General features: G+C 33.0%; 1 protein-coding gene across 5 annotated transcripts; it reads right to left on the reverse strand.

The window, feature by feature from the left end:
* Positions 1-174: 174 nt before the first annotated feature.
* Positions 175-21764, reverse strand: LOC129746457 (proton-coupled amino acid transporter-like protein pathetic). 5 transcript variants are annotated; one of them, XM_055740108.1, is made up of 8 exons: positions 21484-21764; positions 11238-11268; positions 11103-11173; positions 2373-2462; positions 2151-2301; positions 1430-2091; positions 1226-1369; positions 175-1150 (listed from the first exon to the last, which is right to left on the reverse strand). In XM_055740108.1, exons 2-8 carry the CDS (start codon positions 11244-11246, stop codon positions 883-885), a joined length of 1395 nt encoding a protein of 464 aa, XP_055596083.1. In that variant the 5' UTR covers positions 11247-11268; positions 21484-21764; the 3' UTR covers positions 175-882. The 5 variants fall into 5 exon arrangements, with proteins under 5 accessions (XP_055596083.1, XP_055596085.1, XP_055596084.1 ...); XM_055740110.1 differs by lacking the exon at positions 21484-21764 and adding an exon at positions 17117-17212; XM_055740109.1 differs by lacking the exon at positions 21484-21764 and adding an exon at positions 17005-17186.
* Between the last annotated feature and the right edge of the window lie 1426 nt (positions 21765-23190).

The raw sequence follows: 23190 nt of genomic DNA on the forward strand, positions 1-23190 counted from the left end.
TATTCCTCAGATCGTTCTGTGCTGAAAAGAAACAGGGGCGCGATTTCGATGTAAATTTTCTTCCATCAATTTCGATGTGCAAATTTAACACTCAAAGCTGCATATCTGAGGTGGGTTTAGTTTAATTTGTTCGTATTCCACATATGTCATCTATCAAGCTGTTTTGAGCAGTAGTGGAGTTTACTTTCTGAAGCTTTTATTTTTTTCAGTTTCACTCGCTTTGTTATTCGAATTATTAAATTACTATTGTTACTAGTAAAACATTAGAAAAATAGCCTTAATGTATACGATGCCTTTCGAGTAAAGTATTTTACTCTTATATGTTCATTTTCATATCTGTTATAAGGTGTGAAATTTATAGCAATTCTTATCATTTTCCCACGACCTGGGACAAGATCTTGAAAGCACTTCTAACCCTGATAAGCGAATATCAATGAGGTTTTCTTGTACAAATCACGTTTTTCCACAGTACGATTTGTGTAACATATATCTTTCAATTGCTAGTAAGTAGTTTGGTACTTGAAAAAAAAGCGCTACTTGATCATATACTTCCATAAGATTTGCTTATTTTCTCACTACTTTTATAAAATCGCTACAGTTGAAAGAAATTAGGCACTTGTTTTGTTTGCTATCACTTTGATTAGTAATGCACAAGTGGTATAATGTTGATGTACTTCGAAAAAAGGTTCGTTTTTATTCGACCAAGCATTTGTCAAAAACTGAGAATGAAAGTTATCACCAAAATGTAAGCGATCAACTAAATTTAGTAATGCAATACAAATATTTTTGGACGTATTTGTGCTCGGCACCCACAATCCTATCATAAGTATGCATAATTATTATGAAATCTTGAATGTTTCGAATGAAAATGCTGTTTCCAGTCTATTCTGTATACAATTTAATAATGTCTTCAATAGAACTTTTCGATCCAAACACCAAGGCTACAATACCGAAGAAGCACACAAAAACATTTTTCCATATAATCCAGTTGAATTTTCCGAATCCCTGCTCCCAGTAGGTGGCCAGCTCAATGACAATGGGGATTAGCAATCCTAAGATGGAGAAACAGAACGCTCCGATGAGGCCAATAAACGGTCCAATAGTTGGCACAGCTACAGCTAGCAACACAGCGGCAGTTACCAAAATGGTTCTATGTTGAACAAAAAGACAGATAATGAAAATAAGAGACAAATTAGGTACAATTTGTAGTTAAAAATTGACTTACCGCATAGTGTAGTTTACAAGGGTTGGTCGTTTCTTGAACTTGTCCCGGATTCCGATCCATGCAATGTCCAAACAAACGTAGAATTGCAGTCCGAATGTACAGTAAACAGCAAGCGCGATCAAAATTTTCACAGCTTGTGCTGGTCTGTAAATCGAAAATATTTATTAATAAGTTCAATTTGAATGAATAAAACCTATGACTTACATTTCCTCAACTGGAAGATTGAGCGTAATGCTTCCAAGAGCCTCATCTCCGTATCGAATGTAGCCGAGGAAACCCAACAGAATATAGATCAAGGTTACACCACCCATGCCTTGATTCAGGACGCCACAGATTCCGATGAAATTTTGAGGGGTTTTCATTTGATTTTCCAACGGCATGACGACACCAATAGCTTCCATAGCAAATATCACGATCGCAAAAAATGAAGGCCAATTGGTTAGCGAAACAAACAGCGGTCGTTCCGATAATGCGGGCATATCCGTGACGAGATAGTAGAAGGTAATGCCTAAGCCAACGCACATAAACACATTTGCCACCATCGAAACGGGGGCTAAATACTTCAAGTTAGGAATCCAGGACAGTAAAATGAGAGGTACCAATAACAAGGCGATCATCAGTCGAAGATTAATAGCAGATCCTGTGTAATGTTCCAAGACTTGCTGGAAATTAGTGGCTATAATGACCGTGTACACGGCACAAGTTCCAAAATATGTAACGAATAAACCGTAAGTGATGCAATTGCTGATGAATTTTCCCCATCCTCGACCCCATTTCGGTCCATTGTCCAGAGCGACTGTAGCGACCTCTGCAAAGGTCATGGCGGTTGATTTTGTTCGTACATATAAAGTGTGAGCACATTTAACCTGAAAAAGAATTATATTTATTAACATCGATCATCTTTAATAATGAAAACCATTATTACCAGAACATATGCACAGTGAGTGCAAATAAGTGCTGTCAAAATTGTTGCAATGATTCCACCAGCTAAACCTGCATAACTGAATGCAATCGGCATAGCCAGGATCCCGGTTCCCAGCGAAGCCTTCAAAAGATGGGTCAAAGTTTCGCCATCACTGCGATCATGAATGCAACAACGAACAGTTAGAAAATTTATTTGTCATTTTTTTATCATACAAATACTTACGTGGTTGGATGTTCGCAGTCTCTTTCCTTGAAAGGATCGAAAGCCACTTGTGCTGTTTCCAGATCAGTTTTAGCCGGGGTGATCTTGTATCTATTTGAAAAAAAAGTGATTTAAAACGGAAACCAAGTCGTTTTATAACTTATAATAAAATTATATTTTTTCTATTTAAAAAACAGTATGTTGGATTATCATACGATGTATTTTGGCAATCATTCGATAGTTCTGTGCAGGTAACAGTAGTTGCCCAAGAATTAAAAAAAAAAACTTAACACTAAAATTAAGAAAAAAAAATTAGACATCAATGATTTGGAAACCTGTTTGACCACTTTATAATTAGCTTAGCTTGTTTGACTACTCATATCCACCTTAAATCATTTAACCCGAAATGCTTCACTTGTATTACTTTGCAAACATTGTAATTCTTTGATAAAATGAAAAAAAAAAACATATTAAATACATTTAGAGCTCCATGATCGCTGACGTGGCTAAGTAGAACGAGTTCCACATCGCCAATGGTTGCTACTCCGTGATTGGTCGAGGCCATAAATTTTGTGCAAGAGCCAAAAGAATGCAGCTTGAGATTAGCAATTCATTCTCAATGCACAAAACTTATGCTCTCCCTTTAGAAAATGATCAATAACAGCGCCGGCCACGTCCTAGTAGTCAATGAGGGATGAAGGAAGGATTGTTAGTAAGATACTTTTTAGGATCAACCATAGACCTGTATTCCAGTTTTCTTCAAGACCATGTTTTGAAAAATGCTGAAACAATGATCAGTTTGTATCACCAGCTATAGAAACCGTCTATACGTCTGCGAATCTATATTCAAGTATCTCAGGAAAGGATTGTGTTAGTAAGGGAGAGGTTATCGATCAGGAGCCATTTTTGGAAAATGGTGCGATCTTAGTTTTACCTACATCTCCTATGCTCCTAGATTTTCCTAAGGAAACTCCTATTCTATCTTTTATTAGTTTATTATTTATTATAAATACATTTCTTTAGGAAACTCCTTTTAACATGTGCAAAGCATTTTTAATTTAACAATTTAAAAAAAATGAACACTCAAATCATTAGAAAAGTGACCAATCGAATTTCCACCAACCTAGCTATTTTCCTCACTATAATCTCTCACACAAGACAGGTTATCAAAAAGATTTTTGTTTGACCACTTTATAATTGTATAATTACTTGGGTGTGCATTTATTTTTTTTTAAATTCTTTGAAAAAATATTATGAGGCCTTTGGAACCAAAAAAGTAAGTGCATAGAAGCTAATTTCGAGATAAAACGTGGCGTCCTGAATTAGGGCATCGGTGATCTATATTCTGTTGTGTTTGGTCATTTTCCATACATTTTTCAAAAAATTTGTATTTTTCTTTCGGGCGTAAGTATTTGAATAAAATTTAAAACATCTGAAAAAATCACCAGATATACCTACTTTGAATAATGAACAATCGTTTGGCATGATTAAATCAAAATCAAACTCTTTTGCTCACGATGTTAATATTATAAATTTTATTTCAATAAATATTGCATAATCGTGCTGAGCCAACATTCAAGTTTTGTGACACAAAACGTGGTTTTATAGGTTCAGGAGAAAATATAATACCGTTATCGAACAAGCCAAAAGGTCCAAATAGCGAAATTCTAAGGTTTCCTTTAAGCTCAATTTTAAAATTTTTTGTTCGACGCTGTTTTTGAAACATCAAAATACAGATCAAAATCAGTGATAACATTTTTCAACGCTTACTAGAATGAAATTATTTTTGGAGCACGTGGATAGAAAATTTAGCTGGAACTAAGAAAAGGATTCAGTAAGTTTTGTTCTGATCTTTTATTGCTTGTTTTTCTTTTGTGTGAAAAAGTCTAGTTAATGTGTTGAAGAAGTAAAAAATCTCAAATTTATTATTTTTTAGAGAAAAGTTGTTTAAACAAATTAACTGTTTTGTTAATTACAACCGAGATTCTTACCAAGTTTTATCAACATCCCTGTGCACTCTTTGAAGCATGTTTTGTAAAATTTTTTTAACTAGTATCGGAAAACATTTAACATTTAGAAAACTTCTTCCAACTTAACAAGTGATAACTGCAAAAACGGAAATAAGCGCCCTGGAGGCTATCCACTTTTTTTGTATTTGAATAAGATTATATAATTTAATGAGAATACGATAAAGTTACCTTTTGCTTGAAACGAAAATTGAAATACAAATTACAATAATCAGTATTAAAAACTGCGTGTTTTGAATGAACATTCAAAATAATTAAAAAAAAAAAAAATGAAAAATCATTAGGATGTCATAGATTTTTTGAAACGAAGTTATTTGTGTGCTTAAAACAAATCTAATTGAAAAAAAACAGAGAACCATTCTAATTCATTCATACTGAATTACAGTCTAAAATCGACAAATACACCACATTCTGTGCGTAAATAGTCCGAATCCAATTTAAGAATCGCGTTTCAGGCGATTCAACGTATTATCTCACCAATTTTGTACCGATTTACGCCACATTCCACAACTTCACTATTCCATGCTGTACGGTAATGTGGAAAACGATAGTAGCGTTTCAGGCGATTCAACTTGGACCGGTATAGATTTATTGGGTCGACTTTAGAATCAGGCGACTTTAGTAGCCGAATTAGCGAAGACTCAATTCATCTGATGAGCTGACCTTTCGTGGTTTGCGTAAAAAAAAACCAGGTGTCTCTAGCAGTCAACTCAGCTCTAGCGTTGCCTTTCAGAAGCTCTCAAGTGACGACAGCTGGCCTCGTGGTAAGATATCAGCGAGCGGATTGAGATGACTTGGGTTCAATTCTCGGTCGGGTGAAATTTTTTTTAACGGTAGAAATTTATTCACTACACTTAGCTATAACTTATTATCTATCTGAATTTCTAACAGTGATGAAACATACCAAGAATTATAATATAAATTACAACTTAAAAGATTTATTACAATTAACCATCTTTTCAGACCTCACCGGGGACCCTGTGGAGGGCGTCTGAGGACTAACATTAAACATAAATATTTACACCCCATGCCGAACCGCTACACATTAATTTAACATTCCAAAGTTGACCTTATAAAATAATATTAAAAATATAATATAATAATTTAATATGATAGAATATAATCTGATATAATATAATAATATAATAATAATAATAATACTGATAATAGTAATAATAATAACCTTGTAACCTTGCCGGGATCGCCTGAAAGACCTTGAAATCCAATTTATAATAATAAACTTTAACTGAAAAGCTAATCGGTTTCAGTTAGCTGAATTTAAGAAAGAATAACATTTTACTTTTGACTCAGTATTTCAAATTATATAATTTTTTTATAGTATAATTTGTCCGAATATTTATAAATATTAAAAAGTGAGAAAACACAAAATTGCTATAACTTAAAAATAAATTATGCAACCTCGATTTAATTTTCTAGAGAACAATGATGTAAATCTTTCAAACTCTGCAATTTTGAAAAATTTGTAGTTCATGATTCTCCCGACTCATAAGGTTGCCGACCGCTGATCTAGCCAAACTTTTGGAACCCCCGTTAAGAAGCTACGTCTGTTGTGTTTCCATATTCTGTATGTTGGTTAACCACCATGGGTACACGGATTCACCGCAGTTTCTGCCTAATTCTGTGTTCACGTGCATTCTTCAGATTATTAATTTCTACAAATCTCCAATGCAGCGCGTACACCATACCCGGACCCAATGGCTTCGTATGAACTATTATGGATGAATGTATTGTTTTTATGTACACTGAACCCAAATTCACTCTTAAAATACACATGATTTTTCACTTAAAAACAAGGATCCAGTGATTTTCTTCCATTCAAGTGCGACATATACATTTCACTTGGCAGTCACTTAAATTTCAAGTGAATTCATCTACATTCACTTCAGTCGTCACTTGAATTTGAAGTGAAAAAAAATATTCACTTCCCCATCACTTGAATTTCAAGTGAATGTCGGGTTGTAGTTGTGTTTATTTTCAGAGTTCAAAATGGCAAATTCTAAAAAGCAGTGTTTAAAGCTTATGCTGGATTTGGATTTTCCCAATTCTCTAATAGGCGATTTTGGCAGTAGTTTGTGTTAAACGTGATGTAGGAAAAAGTTATTTAAAGGTGTTATCATGTTTCAGCTTGTGCGTTGAACGGGACAGATTTTCTGGTTTGCAAGCAGGGAGGATTTAGAAGTCGCACTATCCGCAGTAACCGATCTGCCTTGGGATTACGATGGAATTTTCCTTTCGCCATAAATTTATGGCGAAAGCGTAATGTAAGTACAGTGAGCATTCTATACAAGCAACTAATCTGAACCATTTTTTTCAAAAAAGTTTCTTATGTAGAAAAAGTTGCTTATATAGAAAAAAGGAGTATAAATTTTAAGAAAAATCAGTTTGGTGATTTATAGATAAATAAGCGGTTTCATATTTTATTACATAGTTAAAATATGTCGATATTGCCGTTTACACATAACGCCAAGAGTGTTGACAGAAGGTGCTTTCGATACCGTTGCTTAAGGGATTTTATTACATTTTGGTCATGTGTTTGCAACAAGGGTGTATGGTTGGGTGGAAAAAAAATAACCTTAAAGTTTTCATCATGGGAAAAAGTGTTTGCTGTCCCATGACAGGTGGCATTATCGACCAATAAAATTGCTTTTACTGGTAAGCCTTTAGCATCTAAGTGACGAGAAACTTCAGAGATGAATAAATCGTTGTACCACTCCTTAAAAAGCGCAGAAGTTTGCCAAGAATTTTTGGATGATTTTTAATACAGTGAAAAATTTACATTTTTAAAACACCGAGGATTTTTAGATTTTCCAATCATCATCAAATCGAGTTTATGCGTCCAGTTGCATTTACACAAAGCATATTGGTGACCCTTTCCTTCAAGGATTTCCGTCCTACAGCAGTTTTTCCGAAAACGGTAGCGTTTGTTTTCTTGTGCAAACCTTTGTAAACCAGACCGGTTTCGTCACAATTGTAGATCTGTTCCGCTAAAAACCCATTTTCGGCAATAATCTTTTCGAAATCGCTTGTAAATGTAGCAGCACTCTCAGCATTGCAGGAAAGTTTTTCACCGGAAAACGTCAAAATTCTTATGCCGTGGCGTTTTTTGAATTTATCAAGCCAGCCATCACTGGCTGAAAATTCTTCGTGTCCATTGAGTGACCTTTTAAAATCTAGTGCTTTAAATTTGAGCATCTCGTTTGAAACCAATTCGTTTGCTTCTCTCCGTAGTAAAAACCATGCGTATAGTTTATCATCAAGATCAGGGTTTTTTAATGGCTGATTTTTTTTTTTGATTAGCATACGTTTTTGAGGTGAATTCTTCCAAGTTTTCTTTATTATTTTTTATCCTCGTTGAAGTCGACTTATGGATGTTGTAGCTTCTGCAGATCTCTGTCGGTGTCTTGCCATCTTGGAGTTCATTTAAAATGTATAATTTTGTTTTCAAAGAAATTTATACTCTGCCTTTCTTCTCCATTTTTACGGAAGAATGAAAATTAAAATGAAAAATTAAACCATGGTTGCTTGTATAGAATTTTGGAATAAAAAAAGTTGCTAATGCAGAGGTTGCTTCAACAGAATGTTGCTTGTGTAAAGGTTGCTTATAAAGAATGCTCACTGTATTTGAAATCGTAGTGCTGTTCTATAAATGTTCTTTTATTTAAAAACGCGAGAGATAATTAACTAGAAACTTACTTAGAAACTCAGATAAATTTCACTCGAACGTCATAGTGTAATTCACTTGACCGGTCACTTAAGTGAATTCACTTGACCCATCACTTAAAATTCAAATGAAATTACGTATGGCGAGAATTTACTATAGATGTCACTTATTTTTTAAGTGAAAATTATTTTGGGTGTAGGTTTATTTTGGACGAACGAGTATCAGGTGGGCTAGTTTACTTACAGGTGTTCCGGCATCCGTGTATACACCTGGCCAGCTGACAACTGATTGGTCATTCTTATTATATAGCCAGTCATAAGAGAAAAGACATCTTACCTGTCGGCCACTTATGGGATTCGAACCCAAAAGTTTTCTTACCGATGCCGGGAATCGAACCCAGACCACATCGGCGCTTTCTTTTGTGTTGCCATATTCAAGCGTTAAAAAGAATGCGATAAACCAGATTTCAAAATTCAATTCTATCCACAGTTTATTATTGGAAAAATATTCCGAAAAAAAACAAAAATCTTTTCGTGAAATTGTTTAGAAAGTTTCAATGATTCATTAATTTATTTCAAATAATTTCTAAACGTATAACGTTTATATAACGTATTTATGTAACCATAAAATTATTGCATTCCGGTTCAAATAGCTTAAGTGCTAATAGGCGAAGCCTCATATTCTATACATTGTTTTAAATCTTTCAATTATTTAATATCATCTTGGTTTTCTTTTTTAAATTTCCCAAATAATTCAATTTTTTGGTAATTGAATAATTCGCTTTAAATGCCTCAAATTTTCGAAAACCTTGCAATTCATTGATTTTTTGGGGTTTTTTATTAGTTTTTTTTAAATTTGATAACATTCCTTGAATGATTTCAATTCTGAAGATTCTCAATTTTTTTAAAACTACGTTTTGTATGTTTCAAAAGCGCTGATGGGTTTAATTTCTTTTTAATTTGCTCTTTTAAATACTTTATTTTAAAAATTTATCAAAACTTTTGATGCTAAATTCTATTTTCTTGGATTCATACAATAAAAAAATATATTTACTTTATTTTCGTTTGGAACATTATTTTTACGATTCAATTAGCGGACCGGTATAGAAAAATGTACAATTATTATTCAGAAGTTTATCAGCAAAAATTCAACACAGTTTTCCAAATAGGTTTTTCTAACGCTTTACCATAAAGTGCCTAATTATTGTTTAGCACAGCATCCTTAAATCACGTTAAGTTTGTAAAGCATAAATCATCGCTACAAATTTTCTTTTAATCAAAATATTTCTAAGCTTTTTAAGGCATGTTGGAAATTTAAAAATAAAAAAAGACGACAATAAGGTGTTGATACAGTTCATTAAAGTGCCTAGCCAATTAGAAAAATACAATAAGCTCCAAGATTTCATACGCTGATAGTAACCTAGCTTAGTTCGTGCTTCACAGTTAGATGTAGCTACAAAAACGATAAAATTGATAAACAATATCAGCATTTCTCGTTCCATTCCACAACCGTCAGGAATAAATCCAAACACCGCATCCAAACACCGAATCCAAACTTTCTTTCAGGCTTCACAGTTTTGACAAGTTCACTTAAGTCACCTTAATAAAATGCCTGCTTTCTCAAAACAAATGTTTTTATACACCCATTTTGAGGGCTCATCTTTTTTATAGAAATTCCAATGCATAACTGGTAATAACAACATCATCACCAAATGACCTTTTATTATACTCTCCAGAGCAATTATTATTGTTTTGTAAATCACTATCCATCTTCGAGCGTTAAAACCGAAATTAAAAGAACGCGCAAATTTCTGCTACCGTCTTCTTGAACGGTTGATAACGAACTAAATTGTTCTGCGTGTTCACGCAATATCTTTGCCCTTATCCATGCAATCGTCTGGAGGCATCAAATTTCTATGATTGGAATCAAACACCCGGTTTTACTTTTTTTTGTGATTTGAAACTTGCAAAATGTTTTCTACTTAAAATTGTCTGTGAATTTCAACATCATTTTTCGTCCTAAGTACATTTAAACTCCCAGTTTAGAATTGACACTATTTCCAACCTTCAGACTCAACTCAGAAAATCATGTAGTGTATGGTATAATTGCCAATAATAAGTACAGTTGCCTTGCTGGATAATATTACGTTGAGCACGTCCTTCCAAAAAAATAATAATAACCGCTCCCTGGACTCTGCCCAGTTTTACAATATTTCTTCTTATGGCGCGTTTTCCTCCAACTTTTTTGTTTTTTTTTTTTCAATTTCGGCTCCAGTAAGGTATGCGAATGTTTTACCGTGAATCAACTGAGGCATTTTGTGTTTTTAGCTGACGCTGTTTAACTTTGTTTACAATTATGTATGCATTGTTTAATCTTTTTTTTTAACCGTAGCTTACATTAAACGATAGTTATTTGAATCTGAATTCAATCAATTTAGACGTTTGTTTTCCAAAATGTTTCTAGATACAATTACCAGCTGGTCGGAGTAGAAAAAAGTGTAAGTTTTAATCAAAACCGGACCAGTATGTCTCAGAAGGATATTAGCGTGCAAGCCAAAAATTTATTCCATCACCTTAACTGTTGCTGCAGTGCGTGCCCTGTAACATTTTCGATTTCCAGCCGTGGATACGCATCCTTTTAACCTGAACCAGCTTCTTCGCATCTTCCCACTTCGTCTTCATCCCTTCATACGTTGACTCGGTGAAATGCCAATTTATTGCAATTTTTCATTGTTCCAAAAATCAGGTTCCAGTCAGCTTAACATTTTTCGTGTACAGCATGAAAAACACTTTGTTAAGCAAGAAACTGCGGGAAACCGGCCCGCGAAAATGAGAGAGAAGCAATTTTCAATTCTACTTCCCACAGTTCGCACAGTTGCATTTACTCGTGCTTAAAAAAACCGTCTTCTGATATGATGTATGTTTCTTAGGAATTTTATAGCGTGCCTAAATTGTTCGGCTGGAGTTCATCTTCGAATGCAACGGTCAGTTGTGATATATTTATCTTTAGCGCAGTGTCTTTCTAGTAAACTGGTTTACTTACTTTGATGTGCCATTTTTGGCATCTTTTGGTAGGAATGTTTCCAACTCCTGTGCTGGAGGGCCGGCGTATTCCTGAAATAAGACAAATGCTATTATCACAGGCAAAATAAGTGTCGAAGGAAAAGCCTCAACTCACATTCACCATCTTGCGGACCTTTTTCTTAACTCTGAAATATAGAAAAAAAAAACATTATTGAGTAAGAAATGCTGACAATAATAATCATTAAATAGATACAACATATGAACAGTCTGGTGTTTAAATTTTGATTGGCATTGAAATTCTGAACTAGCGATCAAATTCTGTATCCAGTTGATGCATTATGTACCGTCCAGATACCCAAATCCAGATTTTTCCAAATTTGAATAAGATTTAGGATTTTAAAAAGGATTCACAGTGAAGCCAGATTTATATTAAAATAATCTGAACAGCTTACAATTCTTTTTCTTCTTCTTATATTTATAAATAGTAGAAGAGAGTTGGATATCGTGGGCCATGGGGTAATGTGGGCCACTTCCAAATCTCAGAAGTGAGTTCGGATAAAAAAAAATCAATCCAAATGCCATTGTCTTCGCGGTAGAAAAGTTGTTGAAATTCATCTTTACTCTCTTCTGCATGAATTATGAATCCGTTGAGAAAAAAAATGCCAATAAAAAAGCTTTATTGACCTCTAACTAAGAAATTTAGGCCAAAATGAATAAAATTGTGTTTTATCAGCAGTTTTTATTGTTTTAAAAGTGTAAAAAAACAAGAGAAAAAAAAGTGTACTTGTTTTCTGAGTTTTATAATTGCAAATTGAACTTTGGATACACTGAATTAGGTTAAAAAATGTTAAAATGGTTACATTTGGGCTCGTTTGCAGTACATGATCAAGTACTTGGACAAAACGTTCACGTGCCAAATTTGTGTACCTAATTAGTTAATCGTGCCCCTTTTTTGTTTGTTTGTTTGTTGTTCATTTATAGAGACTTTTGCCCCCTTTTTTATTTGTTCAACGAAAATAACTTAAATAATTTTGAATAACCCTTAATAAATTTATTGGATTTTTTCTTTTTTTATTCACATGTTATTCGATCAGTTTCGATTTTGTGGCACACGATTCCCCACACTTTATTAAAATCCAAAAAAAAGAAAGTTATATTTCGAAACAACCAAAACGTTGTCAAAAGATACGTTAGAAATGAAGAATACAATCATACTATTTTAATTTTATTTTATGATTAACAAAAGTTATTGAGCATAATAAAAAGGATTCCCAAAATTCTCCACTCTACCCTTACACTTTCAGAAATAGTTTTCATTATCTGATGAGATAACAGCATGTGTTGTTATGTGTTTTTTAAAACAATCATAAGATAGGGTGTATAGTTTATCCGATAACCTGACAACTTATTGATGGATGGCCATTCGATGCGCCAGTTGCCCAAATTAAAGATGGAAATTGTGCTGTAGGTAATTGATCTGAATTTCGAAGACTGGCAATCAATCTTAAAAATTCACTAAATTTTAAAAATCAAAAAATCGTCAGGTTATTTGAATCGATGTAGAAGTCAAAAAGTGACTCGATTAAAGTAAATCACGGTTTGTGTTGATTGGCTTTTGATTAGGCCGAGTACCCATTCAAATTCTGTTTTGCCAACACATGGCATTGTATATTTTTCGATGAACTTGTGGCCTTTTAATTGATAAATATGTCTAGAGTGGTATGCCCTGATCTCGTTCAAATGCTCCGAAAGTCTGGTGAAGTTGATTGAGCACAATTGATAGACTCCAAATTCGATTGATCAGAAAGTATTAGAAGGCTAAATTAGCAGCTTCAATTTTTCAAAGCGCACGCAGTCGAGTCGAATGAATTAGGGACATTTTCTTGTAGGTTCAACTCTACTTTCACGAAAGAACTTAGCGATGTAATGTTATTTTCTTTTTCTTAGTTGATATAATATAATTTTACATGAAATAGATCGAGGTAGTGGACGAAAAAATAATTAATGGAAATGTAATGGAAATAATGAAATTTTGAATTTTAATGCCATATGTAGGCAATAGTTTGTCAACTCAAATTATTGAAAATCTTTAAAATTGAACAAAATCTGAAGAGTACGGCAAAGATCTAATCTTTAATGTAGTGTTATTTTTCATTTTAAAGTTCTTTGCTCACTAACATTAAAATCGCAATTTTTAAAAATGCAATAATTTAAAACTAAATTTCTTTATTGTTTAATCGGCAAAAATAAGACAAGACTAAAATAGTCGCTGCTACCACGCCGTGTTTTTGGGAAAACCGTCTTCACTTTCGTTCTCATAAGCAGAAGCTCAAAACTTATGTTTGAAAAGACGATGGAATCTATTTTTATTGCTCCGTAGAGTTGTCAATCATAGCTATGCCAGTTGCGACAAGCGTCATAGTCGGTTCCTCTTTTTTTTTTTCGAGATTCATTATGTGATTTATTTTCGAAAGGTGCGGAGAATTTTACTTTTTTCTTGCAACTCAGTAGGCGCTTCAATTAGGTTTTTTTTTGTTTTTATTAAATTTTCATGAAATATTATGTAGTTTATTCCCGCATGTATGTTGATCTCGTTTTGAAAAAAATGTGGAGAAGGTCCAGGGCCGGATTTGGGGTGGAGAATATTATTCTTCATGTTGTTGATAATGTTGATTAAACTCAAAAACAAAAACAAAAAGCGTAAATCCGGCTTTAAATCGTGTAAATCAGTAACTGAAATTTGTTGTTGCGTTGTACTCAACAAAAATCTTCTATATTTTTCATATAAAACTCTTTGAATTTATCTAAACACAAAGTTGATTATTGTAAATATTTAAACTAGGTGCTGAATCAATTGATCTTTATAAAAAGTATTCTAAGCGAAGTTTTAAATTCGTCAAAAATCCCTGAAAAATTATTCATTTACTGTACTTGTATCAAAATAAAATTGGTTTTAAGAAAAGAAGAACTTCTTTTGCTACTTCATTTTAAAGTTTTATTTACTGGTGAATCATAAATTTATGGTAAATAAAGCATTCATTAACTAGTAAAATTTAAATTCTAAAAATATTTTTTTTAAATGTTGCCCTCTTGAAATTGATTATTATTGGAACTTACACCCCTCTGTTCCTGGGGGCTTTAATTTGATCGAATGAGTAGTAAATAAAAGTAAACAGAATGCGAATATTATATCAAATCTTAGAACGAAGATAATCGCTACAAAAATAAACACATATAAACTGCTGCTATTGTTAAACAATGGTGAACTTGAGAACATCACTTACTTTTGGTAATGAGACATGTTGAACGGTAGTACTAGTTACTAACTTCAAACAACAATTTAGACACAATTTGCTTATGAAAACAATACTTTCAATTTTTCGATAGCAAGACTTATAAGAAAATGGTCAGCACTTACTGAAACGAGATTTCCAATAAACTTACCCTTCACCCAATCGTGATTCACGTAATACTCTAGACGTGAAATTGAACACCTGTCACAACTGTGTCAATATATAATCGTGTTTTATTTGACTTCAAACCTCAATTAACAGTAACAATGTAGTACCGTTCATCATTAGATAGCAATGAAAGTGTTCCATCACTTTGAACTCTATTTTCTAGGTACAATTTAATTTTTTTTTAAACACAGATCATTTTTTTGTTATCTATCTATCTGAAACATACAGAACTAAACTTGATCTATTTGTTCTACAAAAATTTTACTTTATGATCAAACGGAAAACAATCCGTTTGTTTTACATCCAACCTTCCTAATGATTTTTTCTTTAAAATTTTTTCTACCAATTACAATCTAGTTAAGCTATTCAAGCATGTCCCTGTTTTTGTTTTTTTTTAATGATATGTTATTTTCTACGAAGCAAAAAAAGAGATTTAAGAATAAATGTTCTTGTGAATTTTTGTTAACTATGGTTCAATTTGTCTAGATTTTTGAGTAAGAGTAAGAGAAGAGAACCAAATTAAAATAGTAGACTGAGTCGATTTGGGATCATTTTTAAATTGGGGTCTAAAAAGCTTCGTTTTGGTTCAAAACCCGTTCATAATTTTTTGCAGAATTTTCAAGTTACGTTTACATGAGTAAATTAGATCTTTAAGCACCATAAGTCGGCTTGGTTCCACAGAAAAAACAAAAATGATGTTGATTTTTCAGTATAGAATATTCAAATTTCCCACAAAAACCTAAAAGTTAAGGGTTTGAGAAATTCAAAATGACCTGAAATCGACTCAGTCTATTGAAACAGTTACATGAAAACAAATTTTCAAATTGTATGGCTGGAATAAATTAACCGTCTACTGCTCGAGATTTTTTTTCACATTTTAAACAAAATTATCTAATTTCTTATACTGTTTAAAAAACTAAAACTATTGAAAAAACAATTTTGTTTTTCTAGAATTAATTTTTTAGTTGTAGGCCAATTAAATTATTGCCCATTTTTTATTTCAACAGATTCATAATTTGTGCAGTAAAGAGTTAAAAATTCCCACATTTCGTGGATTTACTTAAAAGGTTTTAATGTAATTGGTTTTTAATGTCCACTTCAAACACTGATGTAGGAAAAAACTGACTTAATGAAGCGTCTTGTTTGAATTGTCACGGCACGGCTCCTGGTTTCTTTTAATCTTAGAAATCTCGCCGCTTTCAGTGGGTTGTAGGTCAACCAAGCTTTTCTCGGCGGCATCATTTCTTTCTGAAGATAATGTGAGCCAACGAATATAAACAAACACAACCTAACATTAGTTTGAAATGTTGTTTCTAATGGTACACACATGGAGGTCTGCTAAAAAAATCTCTTTGTGTCAAAATTTTGAGAAGTGATGCCAACTGCATTGAGTGCACTGAATTTGAATATGCAATTAGTTTTCGTTTTTCACATTTTCTTCTCGAAATCAAAGCGTTTGATCCAAAAAAAAATCAAACTCATACAATTTAAATGAATTCTTCTATCATCCTACAACATTAACATTTTTTTAAATTAGTAGTTAACTCCGAAAATTGAAAGCATTGAAAACGCATTATTTGAATTTCGAACGTTGAATTCCTTCAACATATGCAAGCTGAGTTGTGTTATGTATGTTAAATGTCTCAGCAATTAAATAGTTTGAGATACTTAAACTTTTCTAGGACGCCGTGAAATTGATTATTTTTTTCAATCATGTTTTATAACACCTTAATAGTATTCTATATATAAAACTATTGGTATCATCACGCAGGATAGCTTTAATATAATTTTTGCCTAAGCACTGAATCTTATAGTGAGTAATCACTATTTTTCACTTTTGTTGGATTCTAACAACATTCTAGATTATCAGTTTTAAATAGCATGGTATTGAATTTTCAAAACTTTTCCTATCTGTTCGGGGGTATCTTTCTTGATATTAGAAAGAGAGCGATTTTTACACCAAATACTTTAACAATACTTTACTCTCGAACTATTCAACTATCAGTAACTGTGAGATAATATGTATCCAAATGCCGAAATTTATGATCATTTGTGGTTCAAATATTAATCTTCACTTTTAACCCGAATAAAAAATGTTAAGGTACATACAGATAGGTTTAAAAAAAGCGCTAAGCCAAACAGAATCCAAATCTTCGCTCGCTTGAGTCGTTATATACATATTCCCATACTCAATCGTTATCATCTGTCATTACAAGTACGAACACGTGCTGTTTTGATGCAAAAATGTGGAGGTTCTAACAGGATTTAATATTTTCCAAACACTTTTTGTCACTGTTATTTGGTACTTCGTTTGTATCATCACTCAAGTTGTAGATAAGAATGATAGCCACGTAGTGGGTGAACATTTTCATGTGAGCTATAAAACTCTCATCTCGATAATTTGACTGCAGTAGGACGAGTTCCCTCAATCTACTGTTATACGATACACCACTAATTTACCTGGCTTTATTGGATATAGAATGCTACACAAACTAGAATTGGATATCTGATGACTTAGCGTCCAGCTGTAATTCAATACCAATTTGACACAGCACTTTTCTAAGCCACATACCCGACTGCGAGAAAGTCAGATCGTTGTCCGTGCGAACTCTAACGTTTCTTACTCAACACTGGTGGTTTACAAAATGGTATGTAATCTATTATAGCAAACTACCTATCGTGCTATCTCCGGTTTTTGAATGTAATGTCCGTTCAATCCAACGTTATCAGTGTGGTATAACGAGTGACTTTTGCTTCTTGGTGTGACTTCAGTGGTTCATCCTCATTAGGTGACGTCATACTGAGGTTTCGAAGTTATTTTCAAATTTGTATTGATGACGTTGCACAAAAATTAAATCATACATACAGGTTCGAACGATTTGGTATTCAGTTTAAATTGCCAAAATCGATTGCTGATGTCATTGAATACGGCCAACATTAGGGCTTAATCGAAATCTCAAGAGAACCAAAAATGTTACAATCAAGTTGCGTGTAGGGAGTGCTGAAATCGAAAAACGAGTTAGGTAGTAAATCCAATTTGTTGGACTGTTATTTGGCCAAACTTCACCGACTATTTCAGATGAAGTGCTTGCTAGGAATTTAATTTAAGAACAAAAAGTTAGCGGATACAAGAATGTGTTGAATAAAAAGTTAGATTCTTTATGTACTTTTGAAGTGATGTGTTGGTAATGTTATATTAACACTTTTAAATTAAAGAAAAATGTGGACGTACATATGTGGACCTACGAATGCAGCCATTGATTGACCTATTACGATTAGATCCACGAGTATGCTACCCATATCGCATAACCGTCCCATGTTTAAAAGTGTTTAATCAAAAAATAGAGTTTTATATTGTTGACATTAATATTTTTCTCTAGTTTGACTGAAGACAACAATAAAAGAATTGGAATCATACAAAAAGTACATTGCAGAATTGGTCCTCTGTTGATTAAGCTTAGTTTTTTTTGTGTTTATTTTGGTTTTGAGACCCCCTTTAAAAAATGATTACCATGTTTTGATTTCTATAGTCAAATCATCTTATTACATAAAACATTTAAGTGGAACAAAATTCAACATACATATAATTAGTATTCCAACCCTTTTTCGTGGAGGTTGAGGTCTTGTAATACAAGAAATTATCTAAATATAATAAAATTTGTCAACCAATTTTATAATTTTATTTTATCCTAATTTTTTGGTAAAAAAATTTACTTGAAAATTGTTGAAGTTGTGTCAGACACATAGAAATTATTTTTTTTTTTGCTCTTTAAGCTAACGCTTTAAAGACGTGATTTCATATTTTCAGGATTACATTAAAGTTAGCGTTTTCTGAAATTTTCTCTAAACATTTTTTTTATTTCGGAATTTATTGTTGTTGCTATTGAAAAGAAGAAAATAGAATTTGTGAGTTATTCGAGCGAAACAAATACATTGAAATAGTGCATCTTAGAGTTAGTCGACCGATACAAGAATAAGACTCTTGTGCGGTTACGGATTGTAAATTGAACCGCAGACGATGTGATTGACATGTGTTATGAATTTAACGATCCATAGACAATGTTTGCCAAGCTAAGCTTTGGAAGAGTTCTGATTATTGAAAATTATCAGCAAATACAATACGAAGAGGTGAGATTTAGGTTCTTGAGGTGTGGGTTGTGCCTAAAAAAAAAATCGACAAGGTTGGATGAAGGATGATACCAGCAATATCATATCTTGAGAATTAATTGTTTTTCACACCTTAAAAAAATATTAGATTTTTTTTTTCTCAAAAAGCCTAGCATGTGAAATAAAATTGATATACCTAATGGTTAGTGAATAAATACAAATACACGAACTAAATTTTTTTTATCCAAAACTCAATTTGTAGGCTTCAGTTTCAGTTATTCTAACTATAAACCTAGTTTTTGAAATCATGTTGATCAAAGTTACCCCGATAATTCAAGTAACCCCAGTTTGCGGTAGGTACTCAAAAATGACAAAAATGATGATAATTTCCTAAATTGCATAAATAAATACAAACAAAAAACTTAAAATTTTTAAGAACTGAAATCACCGTGAATTTGTTTTATGAAATTTATTTGCGGCTTTATCGGTGAGGCGTTAAAGAGTTGAAATGAAAGACGGATAGAATATCAGAAGAAAATTCTAAGGTGGTGAATAGAGCGAAGAGCATTTGAAATAGAAGCTTGACCACATACTAAATTCTTTGTCCCGCATCAATTAACTGTATTGAAGAAGTAGTACCCAATAGAGGAGGCACTACGTTTTTCGATACAGTTAATTATGGATGGTTCGACCGCCATGTGAATGCACATGTGTCGAACGGACAAAAAATTTAGCATGTGGTTGCTCTGTTAAGTCTTCTATTGTGCGTTATCGTTCGATCGATGGCTAGGTAGATTTCTTATTTTCGTTTTGTGCGCAAGTTCCAACTGGATTGAGTTGTCGCCTACGGTCAACGGTCAGAAATCTTGGCCTAACTATTTTAGATTATTTGAACGATGTTTTGTAATTGATTTTTTATAGCCGAATTATTTTTATTATTTTTAAGAAGAGAAATCACCGTGAATTTGTTTTATGAAATTTATTTGCGGCTTTATCGGTGAGGGTTAAAGAGTTGAAATGAAAGACGGATAAAATATCAGAAGAAAATTCTAAGGTGGTGAAAAGAGCGAAGAGCATTTGAATTAGAACCTTGACTCGATCGAACGATAACGCACAATAGAAGACTTAACAGAGCAACCACATGCTAAATTTTTTGTCCGTTCGACACATGTGCATTCACATGGCGGTCGAACCATCCATAATTAACTGTATCGAAAAACGTAGTGCCTCCTCTATTGGGTACTATTTCTTCAATACAGTTAATTGATGCGGGACAAAGAATTTAGTATGTGGTCAAGCTTCTATTTCAAATGCTCTTCGCTTTTTTCACCACCTTAGAATTTTCTTCTGATATTCTATCCGTCTTTCATTTCAACTCTTTAACCCTCACCGATAAAGCCGCAAATAAATTTCATAAAACTTAAAATGACAAAAAAAACTAGAAAAAGGTTAAAAATGATAAAATGTCAGAATAATTACAAAATGACTAAAAGTTGTGAAAAATTTACTAAAACTGACGTATATGTTAATAATATTAGTTAATTTTTCGTAATGAATGACAAACAGTTAAAAAAAATCTGTTCGATTTTAACAAAACAAAGTGTTCGGGCCAAAGTCGAACGAGGTCTGGAATATAAAAATATCAATCTTCAAACCAATAAAAAGATAGGATCTGTAAAAAACTGAATACAAGTTCAGAGTAATTTTAACTTTTTTTTTAATTTTTTTCCTTCCAGTGTATCCGTATCATTGTATATATTTTCAAACAAAATTTTTAATTTAGAATAGGAACTCAAAATCAGGAAGTATTTTTTTATTTAGATTCTGAATTTTCAGAAATTCAATATCAGTATTTATAGGTAATTCCGAATCTTTGATTTAGAATCAGAATTCGAAATAAGAATCCATGATCATATGCAGAATTAATAATTAAAAAATTCTTTGCCTTTTTTTGTAAAGGCGTTCTCACTGTCATCGTGTGGTTTGAATATCTTTTAAGGTCAAAAATTTACTGATGTACCTGGTGTATTTGCTTTATGACACATTCCGTATTTATTTTTGAAAAGTACATTGGTTGCCTGAGGTCTTTTAAATCAAACACTATCCGGACTTGTGTTTTCTACTGTTTTCTAATTTATTTGAATCTTGCTTTGCATTCGAATCAGTGAACAAGAATTCAGCATTAAGCTTAATGTGTATTTCTTATTTGCATGCATTCACGCGACCGAAGATTGTTTTGTTCTTTAGAAGATTGGACACTATGCAGATATGTTGCTTAGAAGATGCATCAGGCAGACGATCTACTGTGTTACAAGGCATTCTAAATTTAAACTAACTATACCTAAATTTTCTTCTCTTGTGCGGTGGTTGGAGAAGCGCAAATGTTATCAAAGATGGATGTATGTCGGAAATGGTGTATGATGTAATGATAGCGAGTTATTTGATTGCTTTCTGTCATACAATTCTTATAAAAATTTGTAAAACCACATATTAGTTGCTTTTCGATTCCAGCCGTTGAAGATGTAGATACAAATGTGATATTTGTTGTGGCTCGCAGTATACTTTATCCATGTTTCGTTTGATGTATGGGTATTCTAGACCAATGTTGGCTGTATGTGTTTATTTTTTCTCAAAGTGCACAATTCTTGGATAATTCTCTCACTTTTCACTGAAACACGTGGCGGCTTGTGTCCAAATAGCCTACAAAACTTGACTGTAGTTTCGTACTGACAGCGTAAACTATAATATTACATCAGATTCCCTTGGGACATTTATCCTCAACACAGGTACAAAAAGGATAAGATCCGTTTTTCCGGACGCATTCACACTTACATCTTGCACAATTTTTCCGTCCTTTTCGACTGATGCAATCACTGCGATCTTTTACTACCGAGACACAACTTTGAAATACGATATGTTTAATGGTCGGCAATTTCAGTTCCCGTTAATCCCTGAGCCTGGTTTTCCCTTTACCAGAGTGTGTTAATCCAATTAGTGGCAGAGCAAATATTTTTGGATCCTGAATACATGGAAAACACCGTTTTGGCAGGAACCGGTCTATCCTGCCTAGAACTAACTATAACAAGAGTAAAAGTCTAACTGTTCTCCCGAATTGTAAATACTTCAACAACCGTGTTGGAGGATTTTGTGTTTCAGGTATAAAGGAAAAAAATGGGCATGTTTCACGCATGCGAAAAGAAATGTGAGACAATGCATGGTTTTCATTTCCACTATACTATCACCAAATAAGTGTGTGTGTGCTTTTTCGACACTGTGGGCCAAAACCTGACGACGTTTGCACTTCAACTGAGGTTGTTTGATAAAAGAACTATTTTGAAAAAAAAAATTGATGTGTCTTGGAAGTCTTGGTTGTCCATGGATTGGCGTTTTCATACTTAAAATTAGCTATTCCCGGGGTAGGTACGTTAGGATAAGTGAGCAAAGTAAATAATTTTACTTTTCTCTAATATATGGTTCCTCTATAAGAGAAAAATTTGTATAGGACTTAGAGAATCTCCACATGGGGAAAATAAACCCACTCCAAGTGGCGATGATGAATTTCTCAGAGATTTTTTTATGTAAACCTTGTTTAAAAATCACGTTTGATTGCGTACAAACAAAAAGTTCAGTCTATAGATTCAGAAGTTAAGGCGCCACATTTTGATATTAAAATTACTTTTCTTGATGAAATGTGAATGTTTGATGTCGTGAGGTCGCAACGCACTACTTTTTAAATTTTTTGTTCTGAAATGTTACAATTTTGAAGCTTACGTTACTCATAAACCAGTTTACAAAATATGTTATTATTGAAAGTAATGTCTGAAAAATAACTTTCAAAACATTGCAACTATTTTTTCAATTATGTAAAAATAAGAACTAAATAAAAACTGAGGACATGGGATTTTTACTAGGGTTTTGGGAATGGGAGGTTCTTCTGGAACAGATTAGCCTGTTTTCGGTGAGGGCATTACGAGCATCCGGGGCATAATAAGCACTCCCCTTTTCTACAAAAGTACGTATTTTCTTAAATACTTTTTTATGAGGATTTGTTTCGTGCTTCCTATAGTATTAATTTTTCACAAAAAAAAAGGAATCTCCTTATCATCTTTACAGAGATATTTAAAAAAACAGCTAGGTTCTCAGTTAAAATCTTAGACAAATAAACAAACAATCAGCTAGGTTCTTAAGTGACGAAAATATAATAATTTTTGAGCACCACAAAATAAGCTCCTTTGATCTTTAAATCATCTTGATCTATACTGTACGTACGCACAGCAACATGATTACGCATTGTTTCTCAATTTTCTCCATCATAAATTTTTTGATTTTTCACTTTAATCAATTTTAAAACACGTTTTTATTTAAATTTGTTGGCTCGGGGCGAACAGAGCACTATAAATCGGGGCACGATGAGCGTTTTCTGCCGTATAATCTAGCAGCGAATTCAACTCGATTTAGTCAAATGAATTATAGAGCTACAGCTTGACTAGTTTACATCTGACGATGTGGCCTGTTGGTAAGGTGTCGGAGAGGTAATCA

This window comes from Uranotaenia lowii, chromosome 2 (genome assembly GCF_029784155.1).
Source record: "Uranotaenia lowii strain MFRU-FL chromosome 2, ASM2978415v1, whole genome shotgun sequence".
In the NCBI taxonomy this organism is placed as follows: Eukaryota; Metazoa; Arthropoda; class Insecta; order Diptera; family Culicidae; genus Uranotaenia; species Uranotaenia lowii.